Source organism: Aspergillus aculeatus (genome assembly GCF_001890905.1).
Source record: "Aspergillus aculeatus ATCC 16872 unplaced genomic scaffold ASPACscaffold_9, whole genome shotgun sequence".
Taxonomy (NCBI): domain Eukaryota; kingdom Fungi; phylum Ascomycota; class Eurotiomycetes; order Eurotiales; family Aspergillaceae; genus Aspergillus; species Aspergillus aculeatus.
In genome coordinates this window covers 138,743-159,924 of record NW_017962984.1, presented here as the reverse complement: position 1 = coordinate 159,924, position 21,182 = coordinate 138,743, and the positions used below count along the sequence as shown (strand labels likewise).

At 52.8% G+C, this 21,182-nt stretch overlaps 9 protein-coding genes across 9 annotated transcripts; 5 read left to right on the top strand and 4 right to left on the bottom strand.

Moving 5' to 3' along the window:
• Positions 1-1,175: 1,175 nt before the first annotated feature.
• Positions 1,176-5,575, top strand: ASPACDRAFT_10279 (uncharacterized protein; the record flags this gene model as incomplete). Its single annotated transcript, XM_020195298.1, has 2 exons — positions 1,176-3,737; positions 3,788-5,575. Coding segments are annotated over 2 exons (4,350 nt in total), but the record flags the coding sequence as incomplete, so codon positions are not given.
• Positions 5,576-6,256: 681 nt separating this feature from the next.
• Positions 6,257-7,133, top strand: ASPACDRAFT_43760 (putative short-chain dehydrogenase/oxidoreductase; the record flags this gene model as incomplete). Its single annotated transcript, XM_020201313.1, has 2 exons — positions 6,257-6,454; positions 6,522-7,133. The coding sequence occupies 2 exons, from the start codon at positions 6,257-6,259 to the stop codon at positions 7,131-7,133; spliced, it is 810 nt and encodes a 269-aa protein (XP_020055440.1).
• A 166-nt stretch (positions 7,134-7,299) lies between these two features.
• On the bottom strand, positions 7,300-8,490 carry ASPACDRAFT_43759 (uncharacterized protein; the record flags this gene model as incomplete). The annotated part of the gene is made up of 1 exon (XM_020201312.1): positions 7,300-8,490. One exon carries the CDS (start codon positions 8,488-8,490, stop codon positions 7,300-7,302), a length of 1,191 nt encoding a protein of 396 aa, XP_020055439.1.
• A 287-nt stretch (positions 8,491-8,777) lies between these two features.
• Positions 8,778-9,800, bottom strand: ASPACDRAFT_1870152 (sugar phosphate isomerase/epimerase family protein; the record flags this gene model as incomplete). Its single annotated transcript, XM_020197945.1, has 1 exon — positions 8,778-9,800. Exon 1 carries the CDS (start codon positions 9,792-9,794, stop codon positions 8,778-8,780), a length of 1,017 nt encoding a protein of 338 aa, XP_020055438.1. The 5' UTR covers positions 9,795-9,800.
• A 737-nt stretch (positions 9,801-10,537) lies between these two features.
• ASPACDRAFT_1870149 (pepsin-like aspartic protease) lies at positions 10,538-11,914 on the top strand (the record flags this gene model as incomplete). Its single annotated transcript, XM_020197944.1, has 4 exons — positions 10,538-10,615; positions 10,696-10,808; positions 10,865-11,406; positions 11,467-11,914. The coding sequence occupies 4 exons, from the start codon at positions 10,538-10,540 to the stop codon at positions 11,847-11,849; spliced, it is 1,116 nt and encodes a 371-aa protein (XP_020055437.1). The 3' UTR covers positions 11,850-11,914.
• A 1,333-nt stretch (positions 11,915-13,247) lies between these two features.
• On the top strand, positions 13,248-13,895 carry ASPACDRAFT_43756 (uncharacterized protein; the record flags this gene model as incomplete). Its single annotated transcript, XM_020201311.1, has 1 exon — positions 13,248-13,895. One exon carries the CDS (start codon positions 13,248-13,250, stop codon positions 13,893-13,895), a length of 648 nt encoding a protein of 215 aa, XP_020055436.1.
• Positions 13,896-14,125: 230 nt separating this feature from the next.
• Positions 14,126-14,692, bottom strand: ASPACDRAFT_1856678 (putative quinol monooxygenase; the record flags this gene model as incomplete). The annotated part of the gene is made up of 3 exons (XM_020197496.1): positions 14,437-14,692; positions 14,317-14,344; positions 14,126-14,260 (listed from the first exon to the last, which is right to left on the bottom strand). Exons 1-3 carry the CDS (start codon positions 14,619-14,621, stop codon positions 14,126-14,128), a joined length of 348 nt encoding a protein of 115 aa, XP_020055435.1. The 5' UTR covers positions 14,622-14,692.
• A 2,231-nt stretch (positions 14,693-16,923) lies between these two features.
• On the top strand, positions 16,924-18,248 carry ASPACDRAFT_1901641 (TauD/TfdA dioxygenase family protein; the record flags this gene model as incomplete). The annotated part of the gene is made up of 4 exons (XM_020198768.1): positions 16,924-17,137; positions 17,202-17,528; positions 17,611-17,985; positions 18,058-18,248. 4 exons carry the CDS (start codon positions 16,924-16,926, stop codon positions 18,210-18,212), a joined length of 1,071 nt encoding a protein of 356 aa, XP_020055434.1. The 3' UTR covers positions 18,213-18,248.
• Positions 18,249-19,695: 1,447 nt separating this feature from the next.
• ASPACDRAFT_1856676 (uncharacterized protein) lies at positions 19,696-21,179 on the bottom strand. The gene is made up of 5 exons (XM_020197495.1): positions 20,861-21,179; positions 20,601-20,790; positions 20,372-20,544; positions 20,227-20,326; positions 19,696-20,164 (listed from the first exon to the last, which is right to left on the bottom strand). The coding sequence occupies exons 1-5, from the start codon at positions 21,128-21,130 to the stop codon at positions 19,866-19,868; spliced, it is 1,032 nt and encodes a 343-aa protein (XP_020055433.1). The 5' UTR covers positions 21,131-21,179; the 3' UTR covers positions 19,696-19,865.
• Positions 21,180-21,182: the final 3 nt, after the last annotated feature.

Below are 21,182 nucleotides of genomic sequence, written 5' to 3'. Positions count from 1 at the left end.
ACAGCAATTGGATTTCAGGCTTACTTCTTGCAGATTTTATGCATATAAATCTTGGAATACTGTCTTGTGCCTTTGAAAGGATTCATTCCAGTGTCTGTATCTCATAATTCACTGCTCGTGGGGGTCTAGCAATACATATCTTTCCGAGTGTCTTAGACTTTGCGATCACTGGTCCAAGGCTTAGAGACCTCAAAACAAGATTTGACTACCACATAACCATCAAGAGCTACCTGCAAATCCAGTCCAAATAGTTCCATACAATTCCGAAGCCAGGAACCAGAGATCCGACCGACCTGGTCGGTGCGGTGTTGGCGACTGACCAGGAAGAGCTTCGTCGAAGGCTATCCCCAAGCTGTCGCGGTGAACCACTCGTACAACACCCATCAATCAAGTGTGACCTACTCTGCTGGTCGGAATCCTTCACTGAACCAGAATATCGAACGAGACATATCATTCCTGAAGTAACTCTAAAGGTTAGCTGCTAGGCTGATTATCTTCTACCGCGTAAGGCCAGCGTAGGGTTCATTCGACCAAGTACATGACTACTGCACTAGCTGGACAACATCCCGAGGAAGTAATGAAGTCCGAGTTTCCAAATTCAGCTACCGATCCAAGGACGATCATGCTATCGCCGAGAGACAAGTTCCATCAGATAAGATCAAATCATCTTCCTAAGATCGGACGCGAGGTGTCGTGCATCCACGCAATGGCAACAGCTATTCCTGTCTAGCCGAATGGGAGGGTGGATTGCGATGCACGAGGATGAGACCAACCGGGTTAGGGCAAGATGCCCGAGGAGTGGAGGAACTGATGAAAGAGTATACGTCAGCCACTCCTGAGTTTTCTCTGCTCCGAATTTTCCCCCAGTCTCCCATATTTGTTTGATTAACCCGGCAGCCTGATCTGGAGTGTCCTCGAATCTCTAAAGCTTTGGCCGAAGCACCGAACTTCTGTCTTCTGCACACTGCATTGAATGCAGCAAGAATGCACTCTCGGGCTGTGAGCTGCCCTGCTGCGCGGGACGAAAGACAAAAATGGCTCTGCTCGTGCTTCACGTGATCGGCTTCGGCCTTTCGGCGATTGTGGGCGGACGCGCCGCTTGCCTTCTCGCCCTTCGGTATCGACACAACCAACATCGCCTATCACTCTCACTTCAAGACGACTCACAAATCGACTATCATGACAAAGATGGTCATGCTACTCCGGACTCCATTTGGGCCTTTTCCGACAAGGTACCTTGCACTGTTCTGCTTATCGCGACTGCCACCGGGGTCTGCTTGTCGGTAGCCGAGATCGTCGTCCGTACTATCACCTCAAATCCCGCCTTTACCTGGTTATTATGGCTGCGCATCGCTGCGTGGGTAATGCTGGTGATCAGCCTGTCAGTTCTAATGGGGGAGAGAGAATGTACGACTCGTTTTACGCATGGCTGCTGGATCAGTGTCGGCTGTCTTGCTATGCTGGCCATGCTTACCAGTGAGGGATATCGCTATCATGAGGTTGATGAGCTCTCTGCTTCCCAACGGTTCTTCCTGTTAGGGCAAATATGCGCTGCATTCGGTGCCTGCATCGCGGCTGCTTCCATCCCGCGTCGTCCGGACGTCTACCGCAATGAGACCCTGGTGGATCGCAAATCATCGACTTCCCTCCTCAAAAGATTATCATTCAGCTGGTTACATGTTTCCTTGTCTCCCGATCAGAAACACATCAATGTTCACGAGGTGCCCGAGTTAGAATACTCCAACCGAACGTCGACTCTTTCCGATCTCATGCGCGAGGCTCGTGCAGCCTACCCATCCGGTACAAGCCTGTGGAAAGTCCTCTGCATCTGCCATCGCAAACCTCTAGCTTTCCAGCTCTGCCTGACTCTGGTCCATGCAGTTGTGTCTTTTGCGCCTCAATATGCCATCCTCAATATCCTGCAGCGACTAGAGAAGGATCCCAATGACTCTTGGTTATGGCTACCCATCATCGGACTTGGCGCCTCACTCATTTTCTCGGCACTCCTTGAGAACTGGAATTATTACCAGTCCTCCAACCGAATCGCTGTGCGGCTCCAGGAACAGCTGTCAGCAGCTATCTACGATAAGGTTCTGAGTGGCAAAACTGCTCGGAGCACACCGGTCGCAATGAGCAACGAGGAGGAGGAGCAAGGTACCATGAATCTCGTGGCCGTTGATGCGAAAAGGGTAGCCGACTTTTCTGCCCTTGGCTTTATGCTTTGTGACGCGCCACTCAGGATCATAATCGCAGCCATCTCGATCGGTCGCTTACTGGGACCGCGAAGTCTTGCGGCCGGTGCAGTGGTCTTTTTGCTTGTCACAGCAGGCAACATACACGCTGTGTACAAGTATGCTGGTACGCAGAAGGACCTCTTAAAATCCCGCGACAAGAAGATGGCAACCATAATCGAGGTGTTGCAAGGCATCCGGCAGGTCAAGATGTCTGCATTGGAGGACAAGTGGGAGGGTTGCATCAACGGCTTGCGCGATAAAGAACTGGAAAGCCAATGGCAGGTCTACATTTGGGAGCTGTTGATGTTCGTCACTTACAATGTTGCCCCTGTTCTGGTATCTGCCGCATGCTTGGGCACGTATGCGATCTTCCATGAAGGGATGCCTGCTTCCATCGCCTTCACTTCCATCTCTCTTCTCGGTGCTCTGACTACGCCTCTGGCTGTCCTTCCGCAGATCCTGCTAAGCGCCACAAGCGCGCAAGTAAGCCTTCGACGGATTGAGAGATTCCTACGCCCTCCTGACCAGCGTCTCCAAGTCCAATCGGCGGATGATGTGGTCTTGGACCAAGCGACGCTTTCCTGGATGAACCGCCACCATCGCGGAGCCTTCAAACTGAACGATCTCACACTCCTATTCCCCGCGGGTGCGTTAAGCGTTGTGACTGGCCCGTCAGGCTCCGGTAAAAGTCTCATTCTCGCGGCTATTCTGAACGAATGTGAGTTTCTTGCCGGCCAGATGCGGAGACCGCCATCGTCGGCTATCGCCTTCGTTCCCCAGGAACCCTGCATCCGCAGCGGCACTGTTCGAGACAACATCCTCTTTGGCAGCCCGTTTGATCAAGATCGCTATCAGAGCGTGGTTTCAGCGTGCGCTCTGGATCGCGACTTGGAGCTGATGGACATGAAGGACAAGACCGAGATGGGCCCGCAAGGCAGCAACCTGAGCGGGGGACAACTATGGCGTGTTTCACTTGCACGCGCGCTTTACTCCAGTGCCGAGATTCTTGTGCTGGATGACATTTTCAGTTCGATCGATGCACAGACCGCACAACATCTATACGAGCATGCACTCATGGGAAGCCTTGCCCATGGACGGACGCGCATACTGGCGACATACCATCTCGAGCTGTGTCTCCCAGGCGCGGAGTACGTTGTTGCACTGGATGAGGCAGGGCTGCGATATGCTGGGCCTCGGAAGAATCTGAAAGAGATGGGAATCTTTAGTGATATGCCCTCGGCCGCGATGCGTGAAGAGAAGCCTTTAACTTCGAGGAATACGCAGGATATTGGCGGTTGTTTGTCTGAAGAGGTGCCGTGGGGTGGCACTCTTTTACCTTCAGAGCAAGAGCAGACTTTATTGGAAGACCGGGGTCAGGTTGATGCTGCGCGGATCAGCAAATGGCAGATCCGCCAAAGGATCTTCAAGCTCTCGGGCGCTGGATATCGCTGCATGATACTGCTAGGACTGTATCTGTTATACAGTGGGCTGGGCGTAGGACGAGTGAGTTATACCTCTCTTGCTTGGTCTATGGTTGTGACTGACATGAACAGGGTCTTTGGATGATGGTCTGGAGTAACAACAGCGATCCATCTGCGGGGAAGGTCGAAGGCTCCTTGGGGACGAAATCCACAGCGGTGGCAAGTGACGTGAGGTGGTTCCTTTCTATCTATCTGACCCTTGCAATTGTCTCGTGCTTGGTCACTGTGGCACGGAGCTTCCTAGCCATACGTATCGTACTGCAGATGTCTCGACGACTCTTCCATCACTTCCTCGGTTCGATCCTTCGTGCACCCCTACAATGGCTTGACAAGCTTCCCACCGGGAATATCCTGAACAATTTCTCCACCGATTTCAGCTTGATCGATTCGCGACTGGGCTATGATCTCAACTACGCTCTCGGGCTTGTTGTCGATCTCCTTGTCATCGTATTAGCAGCGTCAATCGTGAATGTCTGGCTCAACCTTCTGTCACTTGGCTCGCTTCTTCTGGCCACATATTACGGTCGGAAGTTCATCAGGAAGATCCGCGCTGTCAAAGAATTGGAAAGCCGGATGCGAAGCCCCATCCTGAATCATCTGTGTGCGACCGTAGACGGTATCATGACCATCCGCGCCTACCAACAACAAGAGACCTACCGCGACGAGATGCATGCGCATATTGACCGCCACTGCCGCGCCTCATGGAGCCTATGGCTCCTAACCCGTTGGATCTCCATGCGAGCCAGCACGATCGGTGCCATCTTCACGACCCTTGGGTCAGCGCTGGTCCTCTGCACGAACGGTGTGACAGCCGCGACCGCGGGATTCGCCATCACCTTCATCATGCGATACAGCGCGATCATGTCGCAAGCGATCCGGCAGTACGCCAACCTTGAGATCTCGCTGAACAGCGTCGAACGAGTTGCGGCGTCTCTGGATACCCCCAAGGAGAAGTACGACAGTCCCACTCCAGTGGCAGCGTCCTGGCCCACGGAGGGCCGACTCGATGTATCCGAGTTGACCGTGTGCTACACCCCCGAGCTCCCGCCCGTGCTAACGAACCTCACCTTCTCTATTCTACCGAACACCCGCGTGGGGGTCGTGGGCCGCACCGGGGCCGGCAAGTCCTCACTGGCAATGGCGCTGTTCCGATTCCTCGAAGCCCAAGAGGGCAGTGTCCGCATCGACGGCGTCGACATCAGCACGATCCCCCTCCACGACCTCCGCTCGCGTCTGGCCATCGTGCCCCAGGACCCCGTCCTCTTCTCGGGCACCATCAAGTCGAACCTCGATCCGTTCAACGAATATTCCAACCGTGACCTTTTCACCGCCCTTCAACGCGTGCACTGGACCATCCCAGATACGCTTCTCCCTCGAGCCACCTCCACAACCCGGCACCACGATGACCCCGAGGTCACCAATGACAGCGACAGCGACAGCAACATCCCTCTCGAATCTCTCGAACCCCACGCGCACCTCCCCCGCAACGTCCTCAGCACCAAAGTCTCCGAACGCGGTAGCAATTTCTCCCAGGGCCAGCGACAAACCCTCTGCCTGGCGCGGGCCATCCTGCGGCGTCCGAAGATCCTGGTGCTGGACGAGGCTACCTCGGCCATCGACAAGACCACGGACGCGGTAATCCAGGCCTCGATCCGGGCGGAGTTTGGAAGGAATTACTCCTCGGTGCTGGTGATTGCCCACCGCCTGCGCACGATCGTGGACTTTGATCGGGTGCTGGTGCTGGACGCGGGGCGGATTGTTGAAGACGGGTCTCCCAGAGAGTTGATCGCTGATCCGGAGGGGGTGTTCCGCGGGTTGGTGGAGAGCAGTGTTGATCGGGAGGAGTTGATGGAGGTTATTGCTCAGGGGGGTGCAATGAGCACATAATTGGTGCTAAAGTGGGCTGACTATGGCTCTCGCAAGTCCTAGAACCTTCGACCTCGCCCACGCAAGCGGGGGAGGGGGAAAGACAGTACACCCCCTGAAGATAAACTCCCCCCAAATGATCCATATCCGACGCAATCGTGCATACGATGTCACAGAGGAGGCCATGTTGAAGTTCCCCCTTCCCTATCTCCGATAGCCCCGTTTCCGCCTCATCACGCAAAAAAAAGCCAGACATTGACAAATCATCGAATTAATAAACACGACAGCTCAAATTTTCTCCTTCTTTCCGAACTCTTCCAAATCCAGCCGGGGCAATTGTGAAGAAAAGAAAAAGCTTACTGGTACCAACGTCTCGGGTAGCGAACCGACCCAGCAAGATCCGATTCAGGCTGCCGAATTGGGTCTAGTCTCCGCGCGGATGTCTTGGCTGGGGTCCGCCCGGATTAGGCTTAGACTCCGTTGCAGCTCCAGTTACCAGTTACGCCATCCCAGCCCTTCCTCTGCCCCCCCAGACGATAAATACCGGGCTGCCGGTCGAGTTGGAAGAGTTGTTCATCAGTCAGGCTCGTTTACTATTACTATAATCACTACTATCTCTTCTTACTCTTTTTCCTTTTCTTCTTCTTCTTCTGACACAGAAACATCACACAAATCATGTCTTTCCCCTACCAGAAGGTCCTCATCATCGGCGCCACCTCCGGCATCGGCAAGTCCCTAGCCACAAAGCTGGTTGAGAATGGCATCCGTGTGGTGGTCGCCGGCCGCCGCAAGGAGAACCTGGATGCGTTCGTCGCCCAGCACGGCAGCGACAAGGTCGACTCTGCGGTCTTCGACGTGATGCAGCTCGAGAAGGTAAGAGTCCCTCCAACCCTCCCAACCCTCACTGCAACCGAACACAACCACTCACCTTCCAGCAAAGATCCCCGAATTCGCCTCCACCATCACCGCCGCCCACCCAGACCTGGACTGCATCTTCGTGAACAGCGGCATCCAGCGGCCGTTCGACTTCGCGAAGCCCGAGACGGTGGACCTGGACATCTTCGACCAGGAGCTGATCACCAACTACACGTCGGCGGTGCGCCTCACCAAGGCGTTCCTGCCGCACTTGCAGCAGCAGCCCCGCCAGACGGCGCTGGTCTACACGACCTCGCAGATGGCGCTGGTGCCCATGATGCGGTGCCCCAACTACGGCGCCTCCAAGGCGGCGCTGCACCACTTCATCCTGGCCCTGCGCACGCAGCTGCAGGAGGGCGCCGGCAACGTCCGTGTGCTGGAGATCTACCCGCCCGCCGTGCAGACCGAGCTGCACGACGCCAAGCACCAGCCCGACCTCAAGGATGGCCATCTCATCGGCATGCCGCTGCAGGAGTTCGTGGACGAGGTCTGGACCCGTCTGGGCAAGGGCGAGGACCAGATCCCCGTCGGCTCCGCCGCCGAGATCTTCCAGGCCTTCGAGGTCAAGCGCCAGGAGATGTACAAGGGGATGACCGAGTTGTTGTCGGGGTTGCTGAAGCAGTTCTTGCGCGAGTAAAGGCCGCTTCTTTTGATCGGGCGAAGTCAGTTTTTATGATGGATTAATTTTCTTTTTGGTGTGGGTAGCATATAGAGATGGAAATTCGCTTGTTTTCCTTTCAGAACGTACCTTGCCGGCTTGAAACTATTTTTTTCGTCCATAATATTCACTCGTAAAAAAAGGCTCACACCTCCACTACCAAAGAAGCAGGCGGAGGCGTAGGAAACCCCCTCGCGACATCCGCAACCTGCTTCCCCCGACACGCCGCGAGGATCAACCCGGCAAACGCCCCGATCCCATGCACCTGGCCTTGCTCCAGCATGCCCGAATACCCATGCAACGAGACCATCGCCCCCTCACTAGACCCCCACAGCTCGTCCCGTCCCTGAAGCCCGGTACCAGTATCAACCCCTTCCTCGTCCGCAGCATCCCACAGCCCCGTCCGCACGTCGAACGGCAACGCGTCCACGAACGGCGTCCGCACGGAGTAATTCCGCGTCCGCAGCGAGTACACGCTGCGCAGCATGAACCCGACGATGATCGTGCGGCGCACGCTCTCGGCGAACAGCCACGCGCGGCGCGGGCTGAGCGTCGCCGGCAGCTGCACGGGCGCCTGGACCCACAGCCGATGCCCCAGGTTCAGGAGCATCTCGCTGATGGACTCCTGGTATTCGGTGTCGTGCTGCTGGGTCTCGGTCGGGTCGGACGCATGGAGCGGCGGGGATAGGAGGAGGATGCACTGGATGAGGAGGAGGGCTTGGGCGCTGGCGAGCAGGTCGGGGAAGGTGGAGGCGCGCGAAAGGTGGCGGTGCAGGGAGCGGGATTTCTGGTGTAAGAGGGACTGGATCTCTTTTCGTTGGTGGGTGCTGGGACTGAAGAGTGAGGAGTGATAGTGTTTACACAGGCTGTAGATGTCATGCAGGGGTGGGGGTGGGGTAGAGGCGCTCGGCCACAGGTCGGGGTGGATGAAGTGGGTTTTGAGGGAGGAGGCGAAGGTAAGGGGGTATTGGCGCATGCCAGAAATGAGGAAGGAGATCACGGTCGGGGAGTAGCCTTTGGTGATCTCCAGGGGGGGCAGGGGTGGGGGGATCGTGGGGGTGGTGGTATATGGTCTTGGTTTGCGGGGGCGGGATATGTTGGCTTGTGTTATCGAGGCGGAGGGAGTAGTGGTATGAACGAGACTTCGTGCCTTGGCGAAGCTAGAGGTGGAAGAGAGGGCATTGACTGTCAATGGCACGTTGATGTACTCGCAGTCAATCCGGCGGGCCTGGCAGCGGCTGCAGCGCGGCCAGCGCTGGTCGCAGCGCCGTTTGCCACGGGCGCAGGCTTGGCAGGATCGGCGCAGTGTGGGTGGTTTGGGGCCCTCAATGACCATCGTGATAGAGCTAGGAGATGACAAGGGTGCGATAAGAGATTGATTCGAGTAGTCTGATAGGAGGGTAAGTGGTGTGAGAGGAGAGGGAAGGAGAGAGAAAGAGGTCGGAGATGAAGCATTCCGGTGACGCGGCCGAATCCCATATAACCGAGTCACGTGCACTAATTCCGTGGTTCGCGGCCGAAGTTGCCTAATTGAGACAAGAAAGAGAAGAACAAGCTCTTCACAATGGAGAAATTCATGCATCTAACTCATTTAACATTCAACACTAAAAGAGATGCCCGCCTCTAGTAATGTGCCTTGAGGGGCCTATCTCGGGTCTTTCCCGATAGTCCCTGCTGGATCTTCTCCCATGACACTCTCGCCCGCCTGGCTGCATCCTCCGGCTTGTGCTCCGCGCTGCGCATCCGCCAGTCAAACACCTCCATCGAAACCCATCCCTTGAATCCCTTATCGACAACCCACGTCTTGACAGTCTCTAAAATAGGGAGATAGCCACCTAGCTCCGCCTCCATTGGAAAAGGCCTCGCATGCTTCGACCAGGTGAATTGAGGGGCCTCACCCTGCAAGTACCACGGATGCGCCTCTGATAGCGGCGGGTCGAAGCGCTCCGCATCGGACAATTGCACATAGAAGATCTTTTCCAGAGGGCACTGCTCACTGAACCGCTTTAGAGACGCCTCCAGATCCCGATCGCCCGTCGGGAGCTTTCCTGACTTGTCCATATTACCGCCCCATAGCTTGGTATGCTCGTGGAAGTTGTCGAGGCACAAGCCGAAGTTCGGTCGGTCCACCGCGTCCACAATACGAAGGGCTGTCTCCCAGGTAGAGCAGAGGACCCCCCACGAGAGGTACTCGTACGCAACGGAGATGACTGGCTGCTCGGCACTGGCGAGATCCGCCAGTTGCTGTAGATCGGATACGACCACCTTCTCGTCCGTGCTGCCGTCGGGGTTGTAGTATGAGGGGACTTGAAGATAGGTTGCCTGGAGGGTGCGCGCCAGCTGCAACCAGTGCTTAGCGGTCGCGAGTCGCTCGGATAAGGGTAAGCTGCCACCCTCGAAATCTTCAAACGGCGCCAGGGAGATGATTTCGACTCGGTGCTCCGCGCAGAGATCTCTTGTTACTTTGGCCGCTTCGTGGATGGAGATGTTGAGATGTTGCGCAAAGTCGGCGAGATCGGAGTACACGACCTCGATGCCGGTGAAGCCGTGCCGCGATGCGGCCAGGATCTTTTGATCGAGGGTGTGACTGGGATGCTGGCCCAAGGACTTGGAGCCAATGGCTTGCTTGTTTGCCAACATTGTAACTGGTGGTCAATAAGTAAATGTTAATGGATGATTCCTGTTGTCCATGGGTGGTGGTGAGTAGCGTCTTTAAACCGAGGAATTTCCCCGCATCAACGGAACTGGGTTTCCGATGGGTTTACAAACCCGGGCTCCAAACTTTTTGATTGTGCCCAACGGATTGATGATGATTGATAAATGGTGACTGTTTCACTCACTGTGTGGTACCCATGCTGACGATATGAAGTCCCTTATGCTATGCAATTTCTGCCGCCCTCAGCTGTCTACTCAAGTAGCTAGGGCTGACCCCATTGCAGGCCAGAAAGACTGACTCCGATCCCGGAGCCAAATAGAGATCACGACTACATCGCTCGACTCTTATCTGTCGTCTTGATTGCTCTGCCCCCATTGATAGATTAGTTTGAGTGTAGAAATCCTGGCTACTGATGAAGAAAGGGATGACAAGCTCTAACTACTGCGGTGCTTGGCTGAGGTAAAGAGGCAAGCAGGGCAGGGAAGTGGGCTCGCAAGGCACAGAAATAGAACATTGAGACAAGCGGTTTCAACCTCATTCCACACAGAGTAGCTAATTTGTCCTTCAGGCTGTGGAATCTCCACCACCCGCCGATTGTCTCACATTATTCTAGAAGCCTCGGCATTGGGGACTCCGGGACTGCCGCCCCTGATGCCCTACTTAAGGCCAGGAAAAGATCTACATTCTTCAACAAGTCATACCACAATTGAAGCGTTAATAATTCAACATGGTCTTGCGATCCATTCTTCTTGCACCAATACTGGCTACCGCCTCTGTAGGCAGCGTCATCGATCTCGATATCAAGGTCCGCAATGGCTATGTAAGTTCCTGTTCAAATGAGAATGGCGGTTCATGCTCCTGACTCTTTTACAGAGAACCATTGAGGTAGACCTGGGCACCCCCGGTGGCCCTTATGATCTGCTCTATGACACCGGGTCAACGGACCTCTGGGTGCTGGACGGCAAGTGTACCGATGACAAATGTCCCAACGTGAGCGGGTACAGTTACACTCATCTTCTGATCATTGACTATCGAAGCTCACACCCACTGCAAGATACTTCCGCCACACGTACAACCTCACATCTACAGGCAAGAGCCTAGGTCTCAATGGCTCCATCGAATACAGCGGAGGTACCGTTGAGGGCTACAGCGTGTCCGACATCCTCAGCATCCCGGGAACCAACGTCTCCTATCAGCAGTCCTTCCTCGTCGCCACCGACAGCACCTGGGCTGCGCTGGGCGCCGACGGATTCCTGGGTCTCGGCTCCTCAACGATCGCGATCAACAACGCGACCGCCCCCTTCGAGCAGATGATGCAGGACGGACTGCTGGACCAGCCCCGGTTCGCTATCTACGCGGGCAAGGGCGTCTCCACCACATCCGAGCCCAACCCCGAGAACAACGGCGTCTTCACGCTAGGTGGAAGCCACGAGGACATCTACGCCGACGGCGAGCTGCAGTGGCTCCAGACCGAGTCGCCCTTTAAGATCTTCAAGACGGGCCTGTACGGCATGCAGGGCCACAACACCACCAGCGACGGGAAGAATCAGTCCAGTGAGCTACTCAACTGGTACGGCACTGCCATCTTCGATACTGGTAAGAAATATCCTTTGCAAGGGACAAGACGTTGGCTGATAACCTAATCTTAATGTGAAGGAGCCTCCTCGATCGAAATCCCCGAACAATACATCGACGAGGTCTACGCGATGACTCCATTCAAGTACTCGGATCTCCTCAACGGGTACCGGCCACTGTGTTCCGAGTTCAACAAGACCTGGTCTGTCTCCTTCACCATTGGATTCTATGGCGAGGCGCCCACCTTCACTCTCACCGGTGACCAGTTGGCGGTGCCCGGCTACCAGGACGATGACCACTGCTTCCCTCCGTTCAACGCCTGGAACAGCTTCAACACGATCTTCGGGCAGCAATGGATGCAGAACTTCTACATGGTCTATGACTTTGGGTCGTTTGAGCCTGAGTCGTATAACATCCGCTTGGGGATTGCGCCGTTAAAGAAGGAGTATCGTCATCGGGTTTGAGTTGCGCGGAGGTTGCGCGGAAAATACTAGGTATAATGAAAAGGCCGATTCTCCGATGATCTTGGAGGATGCTGAGCTGTGAGAATTGTAGCATCGCTGAGATATGATTTAGTGCATCCATAAAGTTTATCTGCAGAGCTAGCGAGAGAGGAGAACACATGAAATAATACATAGTAAGATGTCAGGTCAAGCGATACTGTCAAGTACAGCCGTTCGGCAGCAACATGTCTCGCCTACCGTATCCATAGATCTAGTTATGATTCTGCCGGCAGAATACGTTGACAGAAACGCCCAGGCTATGCCTCCTTCTATCAGTGCAGAGCTTTGAGAGCATCGAGCTCGCGGAAATTGTAGATCTCTTCGATCACATCATCTGACACCCGCCCGAAACCCCGGGGCCAAGCCAGATAGCCCTTGCATTTCGCTACACTCCGCTTCGCGCCAAAACGATCTTGCATCGATCTTTCAAGACCCCAGTTCCAGCCATATCATGACGTCAAAGCTTACACCCCAGGGGTCTGTGGACCACTTAATGCCAGAACATATTGAAGAGAAAGATCCCCGAGCAATTATCACCAAATCTGAAAATCGTACGGAAGCGTGTGAAGCTGTCCGAGGATTGTTGAACCATAAGCCTGTCAAGCTGTCAAGCATGCGATTGGAAAGATTAAGTAATGTCGCTCACTGTCCAATCTCAGGACTTATTAGTTGGCTGCACTGGAATTATGGAATGGGTTAGTAGACATCTATACTCAAAATGTCCAGACTACGAATAATTCATCGCGCATGCCGATGTGGGATCTTGCGGAGATGGTGACTCGGAGCTCTTCTCTGTCACCGGATGGACTCTTCGACGAATAATTGGCCTAAAGCTGAAATCGAATGAACAAACAGGACAATGCAGTTATTTGAGACATTGCTGAGGTCCAGCTGAGGTGAATGCAGGCATGACTCAAAACAGATTTTCTTCTTTCGTTCGAGGCCGGTGGAAAGCAGCGATTCTGGTTAGAAGAAGGTATAGGGGACTTTCTTTCATCGTCCGGGTTACCTCCTCTCTGTTGAGAAGAACATAGTGTAATGGGCTTCAGTGGTGGGCAGCTCAGGTTAAGTCCTTTGTGTCCAAGGTAGTGACAAGGGGGTTGTTCAGCTTAACCGGAAGATATCACCAAAAACACCCCAGGAAATATTTTTCACGGACCTGGTGTCGACACACTGATGTCGAACTGGCTGGCATATAAACTGCGCTCCTGAGCCTTAGGGATTCTCTATTCCCTTAGCAAGGCACCCCCCTGAATCTCAACCCTAATCAACATAACACCCAACAATCAAGACTATAATTCCGAAGACCCAAATCAGCCAACAAACAGCACTACTGCACAGAAAATACACTCCGCAAATATGGCCACCCAACACATCGAGGCTCTCGCAGCCATGTTGATTCTCATTCTTGCCAACTACTTTCCCGAAGAGCAAAGCTTTCAAATTACCGCGACGCCGATCACACCCACTTCCCCATCCGCCAAAGACTGCGAAGCTCCCATCTTTTACCAAGTGCTCACGGCCTCTAATGCTAAAGGGGTGGCTTTCTTCACGATCCTGATTGCCACACCCATTGCCTGGCCCCAAGCAGCAACGCCAGATTCTCAAAAGACCTTGCAAACCCGCTGTGTCACGATCCTCCGCTGCCACTGGGCGCGCCACACCCCCGGGGATTCCCGCCCTCCAGTCGTTGGAGCGGTGGTGGTCGGCGACGAGCTGCGACTTTGCTGGGACCTCTCGGTGCCCGGGACGCCGGGGCTGAAGAGGATGATTGAGAATGTGATGGGCCAGAAGCTGGATGAGCATAGCAGGATTATGCATGCCCACTCACGGGATTGGGCATTCGTCGGGGCCTTGTTGAAGGAGGTCAAAGACTTCCTCAAGCCCTGGATATCGAGTGGGAGAGTGGATGACCGTGTTGAGAACGGAGACGAAGAGGGGATTACGGCCGAGTTGGCCGATGCTTACTTAGAGACTCTCGAGGCCGGGGTGATACGGCAGATGTAGCTTCTCTCAATATGCTGCACCACGATGACTGAGGTATCGCCGGCTACATGTCCAAAGGACATCCATTCATTAAGGATTGTGATTCCTTTTCAATTTTTTCCCCGATCTTCTTTCCCTGCCACAAGGGATGAGACCTATCTTCTAGAGTATATTTAAAAACACGAAAAGAGACAATACAAGATATGAAGCCCTTGGTCTGAAGACCAAGGCATGAATCCAATTCATAATATCTAGACCTGATTCGTAGATTTAACCATCAAATAAGGCGCCCCCACCCGGTTGAGGATCTTCGCTTCGCGGGGCTTGATGAACATTGGCTCAGTGATAGCCAGATAGTCCTTGTAGTAGGGTTTCTGTATTTGGACCTAAATGAAGTGTCAGTGATGTAGTAATATCACCCGCGGAGATATTGCCGCTTTACCCCAAAAAGCCATTCGGCAGTCTGTGACCTGCAGAAGAGTGAGTAAGTTTCATGTTCAGATATATTGTGGCGCCCGAAAGACCCTGGCACCAGATAAAGGTAAAGGAAAAGAGGACATACCAATTCTCCACCCAGGATAAAGTGCCCGGCTCCTCCGGCGACTGGTAGACTTCGAAAAAAGTACACTCGGGCTCGGCGATGACACTGTCGTACACTGGCTGGAAGGCTTCCCAGAATTTGGGCAGGTTTTCCGGATCGATGTGGATGGTGATGTGGAGGGAGATTCCGCGGCTGGGGTTCGTCATCTTTAATGCTAGGGGTTCGGAAGACGATATGGAGGATAATATGTAGTGTGGTGTTAAGCAGTGAGACGACGTTAAGTATTCAAAAGCATCCGTGTGTAAAGCGATACGCTCATTCTTATAGCAGTCGGAGCAGCCTAAAATCTGACATCTCGGCAAAGGCTGGCTGGCTGGTCAGCCGGCCGTCAGGCTGAGCTTACCGAAATGTTGTCTGATCGCGCTGCCATCTGAAGGGACTCTTGCCATCGGTGGACGCCGTGAAAATAATCCACCCATCAAACCAATGAACAGATGGAGTCGTACCTATAGTAGGTTCATTATCACGGTAGTAGATGTGGATCCATGCCAACACTGCCGCAAAGCCGAGTAGATAAACGCGACGTTGAGCTCGGATCTAACCAGGAAAGGAATCGCGGGTTGTTAGGTAAGTCGGCTTAACAGACGAGACGATCTAGGTTTAGATAGTGAGCCAGTAGCAGTGTATTCACCCCTTAGATACCCTGCATCCTAACACGTGCCTGCAGGAGAAGATGGTCAGCCGACTGCAGCTTCGTTAGAACATGACAAAAAGGCCCAAATAGGTATCTTGAGTACACTCAGTGCTGGACGGGATTATGCGAGAAGAAAAGAGCTTCGGTAGATTACTTCCACTAAACATTGTTCCTAATGACCGACCCAAGCCCTGGTAATATAGCCTGCGATCTCCCTGCAATCGATTGTGGTGGCTACTGTTTCCAGTGATCACACCCCCGCAACCTATCGTCTTCACCTTTCCCGATGAGCTGGAAAGTACCATTGATGGGGAAGAGAAAGGACAGGAGGGGGTGGAGTATTATTCAAGGACGCAACCTATAGACAAGATTGGGACACTTCACTGTGATAGTTGTTTCTGGTACTCAAGCTTGTGCCGGAAGGGTATCCATGAGAAGACATTCGCTCACAGGAAGTTCGCAATAAATGTTGTATGTGAGGAGCAGAAACTGTATACTGAGAGTTGTGACTACACCGGTCGCGGTTATCCAATATAAGTCAATATATGTAGTCGCTGTGTCAAGGGTCTATCCCTTTGCTCAGGGAAAATAAGATGAAGCATTTCGGAATCCTAAAGTATCGTTAACAAAGGAAATCGAGCCATTCAACGTGCGTGAGTAGTCGGGTGTCCTCACTGAATTCATATATGTATTACAAAATCATGGAAGCTAGCTTCGGGGACGCTGAACACGCAATAGCATGGGATCGAATCCCTATCGAGCAATCTTCTGGCTTGAAGGGTTGAGAGCTGAATTTAGATAGCTTCGATATTCAATGTGATCAAATCCTCTTTCACAAGCCACCAAAGGCTTGCAGATGATATAATGAGTTCAGCTCGCAGGCCTCGGGAGTAGATAACGGATCTATGCCGTTAAGAGAAAGACCGAAAACAATTAATAGTCGGCGCGTAGCTGGGCTCTGTGGAGGGAGATCAGAGTAGCTGAAAGAGTCACTTATACTTAGGATTATGAGACCCATTGATTCGGTTTATGAAGTGAAAAGACGGCTCAGAGCATAGATCTATATTTCGTACGACTGGATTATCAGTGATACATAAACTGTGGGTAACCAGTGTTTTTAAGTTGTTGTTGGTGCTCTTCTATTCATTTTTCTGGGCATAGAAAAATTGCAGTAGCATAATAAAACCCGGGAGAAATCCACTCAAACAAACTCACTCCATTGCTTTTCTCCATTCCTTCCTAGGCCGACATGCTGCACAAAAAGAAGACTATTACGGTCAGGTGATGGCCGACATATGCGAATGAGAAAATTGTATAACCGAGACCAGCAACAACCAGAGAATGGGTCGGACACTGCACATCTAGATGTACATGCAAGTCAACTGATGATAACAAAGAAAGTACTATACCCTGCTCAGTTGGCTTACATATACCTGCATCGGGACCGGCATTTGCGTGACCAACCCCTCGTATGGGCTCACCGGAGGTCGGCGATAAGCCGTGCATGGCGGAATATGGCATTATCCGCAGCTTCGATCACGTCGCTTTCAGCAACTCAGAATCTAGTATCAGCAACGTTATACAAAGCCAAGCTGATAAGCATGTCGCGATAATGCAGCGACATGCGGACTTCTGCGGGGTACGGGTGCTATGTCTTAGAGTTTGTAGGCAGTATAGCGAGATTCTCAGAAGATAAAGTCAGAAGAGGAATTGGGATATAAGAAGCCATCGTCCTCACCTCGTGTAAGTATACTCAACTAATCAATAAACCAGATCACATCTGAATTCAACAAAAAAGTGTCATTCTTCCTACCATGGCTCCATCACTGACCGAAGCGGCCGCCCATGTCGTTCCCATCCCCACCAAAGCATCACAAAGAGAACCTGTCCAGGCGACCGGCGCACTCGACGCCTACGACTCCTTCGACGTGACCCCCATCATCGGTCGCGAGTTCAGCAATGCGAACCTGAAAGAATGGCTGCGCGCCCCGAATTCTGATGATCTCCTGCGAGAGCTCGCCCTCACCGGTACAGGATCCTCACATTTGTGAAAACCTTCCTTGAATCGCCCGTTGACCAGAAGATGGAACAGTATCCCAACGCGGCGTGGTATTCTTCCGCAAACAAGACGACCTCGACAACGACCTCCAAAAGGAACTCGTGCAGCGCCTGGGCCAACTCTCCGGCAAGCCCTCCACCTCGGGACTGCACGTCCACCCGATCATCAACGCGAGCCGGGAGCACGGCGACAAGGACAACGAGATCAGCGTCATCAGCTCGCGGGCTCGCCAGAAGCTCTTCAAGGGGTTCGAGAAACGCCAGAGCAACAAGCGCGAGTGGCACAGCGATATCACCTTCGAGCCGATTCCGAGTGACTATACGATCTTGCGACTGACTGAGTTGCCGACAACGGGTGGGGGTGAGTAAAAACTAGCCCTGAATCTGATGATTTGCTTGCTTGCTTGAATCCCATCGGACGGGGACTGACCGGAATGTGACAGACACCCTCTGGGCTTCCGGCTACGAGCTGTACGACCGCATCTCCGAGCCCTACCAGAAGTTCCTCGAGGGACTCACGGCCACCTACGCGCAACCCGGGTTCAACGAGATCGCCAAGAACAACGGGTTCGACGTGTTTGTGGGCCCGCGGGGCGCCCCCGAGAACGTCGGCGAGGTCCTGCAGGCCACCCACCCGGTGATCCGCACCAACCCGGTGACGGGATGGAAGAGTGTGTTTGCTGTGGGCCACCATGTGCAGAAGATTGATGGGTTGACTGAGGAAGAAAGTCGCCATCTGCTGGACTGGTTTGTGAATTTGATTGTCGAGAACCATGATCTCCAGGTTCGGTTGCGGTGGCAGAATCCGAATGATTTGGGTAAGTTGCTGCCTTCGGATCCTTCCTTTGATGTTAAAGGGGGGAAGTGGCTAACAAGGTTCATATGCACAGCGATCTGGGATAATCGCAGCGTGTACCATGCGGCTACCCCAGACCATGAGGATTTCGGTCCGCGCACTGGGCAGCGTGTGGTGGGGTTGGGGGAAAAGCCGTATTTGGATCCGAGCAGTACCGGAAGACGTGAGGCTTTGGCGAAGACTGCATGAATTCCGGCTTTGCTTCTGGCTGGTAGGTGAATGCTATGTGCGATGTGCCCGAGGCTGAAAATGTATCTGTGTTGTATTCGCAAATTAGCATATACAGACCGTGAAAGTTGTGGCGCCAGAACAATCCAGGGTATCTTGTCGGTTAATTGAACTCTTCGCATGCTGTGACTTTCCTAATTCAGACAACGGGACTTGGGCTAGTCGAATCATACTCAAATGGTGAATTATTGGATGCTACAATCTGAGCCCAGCGCTAGATCAAAGCCTAGTTTGCGCTACAAGATCGCTTACCTTACAGAGACATTCCAGCCAAGCAACTCAAATAGGCTTGCCATCGGGGCTTTTTCTTTGTACTACAAGAATATCCATTTCAGAGTTGTGGCGCACAGCTGAACCTTGGAAATTACTCCATTGATGCGATCGGGTCGGTCGTTAACATGTGGAACATACTATATTAGAGCTCTGCCTGTCAGACAGAATTGCTAAGTAGACAATAGACTTTTGTATAGTTGTGAGCAGAGGAGAATTGAAATAATAGGTTATGTTATTGAAATGGTGGCATTGAGCTACAAACGCTGCTTATCACTGCTTGCTTACCTGGCAAGCGCGACGACTTCCTCCTCAAGAGGATCGGCCAAAGTACAGAACTGGAAGACCCGTCGCTTCAAACGCGCAGGGCAAGATCTCAAAAGTTATCATCAAACCACGAGGCCACATCCGCCAGGAGATAAACAAAGGCCGATCCCAGAAAGAACATCTTGATCGATCCACCGACAGTGAAATTTGGCTGGTAGGGGTACGTCGACCAGAGATAAAAGCCCAGGCTCGCAAGCAGCGAGGCAAGAAGCAGCATTCCCCGATCCTGGTAGTAACAGCCGATCTCGGAACTTTTATACCAGTCGTAGCCTCGGTACCAGTAGCTCATGATCAACTTTTGGATAAACCATACGATAATCTGGAAGACAAAAAAGCACCACATTGCAACACGCACGGTCACCTTCTTGTCCAACCAGTCTTTCTTGGTCGGGACCATTCTCGAGGTCCTGTTCTACTGCATGGGGATGTAGCTTTTCCAATGGACTGTTGGGGTCTCGAACCTCATCTTGCTAGGTGGTACACGAGTGATTCTTACTAGGTCAGATTATGACTGTGGTCTGTCTCAGCTTGTCAGAGATCGTTCGCAGGGTTTTGACAATTGCCTTGAGAAGAGATCGTAGATGGGTTTATATAGACCACCGAGATCGAGATGACGAATCTGATCGAATACCGCCTTTCTTTGTCGGCTCTGCCTCTGCACCTAATATTATTTAATAGCCCCCGTGATATACTGAGTAATAATAGGAAACTGTCCTCAACACACGAAGGGGAATCAAGCAAGGTACAATAGAAAGCTGGATGCACAATGAGCAGCGGATCAATAATTCTTTGATGTTCATCAATCCCTACATTTGTCTTTGTCTACACATAAGAGTCACAGAAGGTCTGCAATAATACCTAAAAAGCAAACAAAGGGAGAATACCCTTGGTCAGCTTCAGCTCAATCTATGCCCCCTGTCCCTGTTTGTTATAGGAGAACAAGTACTTTCTTGAGCTGTCCAGGACAACAGGTCTTGGCAGCTTCGGAAGATGCCCCCATAGACAGGTGTTAGATCATCAGTATCCCTCAATACCGTTAACCAACGATTCCCTCAGTGAAGTCCACCCAGGCTTGCCATAGAAGCTTTTCAGTAACTCCTCAGCGCGCTTGGAGGGCAGAAGGTCAAATTTCTCCTTCATTGGGTCGTAGGCATCGGGGATTTGGTTATTCTCAGGCCGTAGCTCTCGTAGAATCGTCAACACCTCGGCCCAGTTGTACGGGGCTGCGGCCGCGAAGATGCGCTCGGATTGTACAGCGGGGTCGAGCAATGCAATGACATGAAGGCGCGCCGTGTCCTCCACATCAACATACCAATCTAGAGATAACCCGTTAGCTGCACAGTCTTAATATGATAAGATAGGCACTGGGAGTTCTTACGTGGTGGAATCATCTTCATGACCAAATCACTGCCATCGAGCAAAGTACGAGTGAGGCGCATCGACGTGCCTTGATGCTCTGGATACAGAATTGTGCCGAACTGAAAGCGTCAGAAACCGAAATCGATCTGGTTAGATGAACATACATTCATGTTTGGAAGAACCGTGTTCAAGGTGAAATGCGGCTTGTGCTCCTTCATCCAATTCCACGCGTTGCGCTCAGCGGTGACCTTGGCTGCAGTGTACACAGTGCTGGGCTTCAGATGGTCTGGAGTGTCGGAGTCCCAGGCAGCCGCTACTGCAGCATCGTTCCAAGTGCCTATGCATTGTCAGCGAAAGAGCTGCAAGCTGTCCAACATGGAAGATGGTGCTCACTCTGGTCCACAGTCTTACTTGGCAATCCAAATGCATCATCCATCGCAAGACATGCTGCATTCACGGAAGAGGTAAGAATCACTCGATTGATGGATGGCGCCTTTTGCGCGGCGGTCAAGACGTTCATTGTCGCTGCGACTACCCCGGGAATCACATCGTTTGGGTTGGGGCGGTAAGACATGTCGGAAGCCTTGTTCAAGAAAGATTCTATCTAAGTCTCATGTCTAACGCGAGGGGTAGGAGCTGGCAGATATGCCTACCACGTGGACAATACCACCTGCATCTTGCACCACGCCATCCAGAGCCCCTTCATCTTCCAGTCGGGGAACGATCGCGGTTTCGAACCTGCCCGGGCCGTACTTGGATTGAAAACCCTCAACAAGCCATGGCTTCTCCGAGCGTACAGTGCCTCGCACTCTATAGCCTTTGGCGAGAAAAGCGTTGATCACCTGGGAGGCGATGTAGCCGTTGGCTCCCGTGACCACGACCCAAGAGTCGGTTGGCAGGGTATAGTCGGTAGAGGTAGTCATGATGATGATGATGATGATGATGATGATGATGATGGTAGTAGTGGAGAATTGA

What these genes read in the sequence shown, in the direction of transcription:
- ASPACDRAFT_1856676 (XM_020197495.1), bottom strand. Translation starts at nt 21,130, where the DNA reads ATGACTACCTCTACCGACTATACCCTGCCAACCGACTCTTGGGTCGTG. An exon ending in CAGGTGGTATTGTCCACGTG is followed by an intron (nt 20,791 to 20,860) that starts GTAGGCATATCT and finishes TTCTTGAACAAG; the next exon opens with GCTTCCGACATGTCTTACCG. An exon ending in AAGTAAGACTGTGGACCAGA is followed by an intron (nt 20,545 to 20,600) that starts GTGAGCACCATC and finishes GACAATGCATAG; the next exon opens with GCACTTGGAACGATGCTGCA.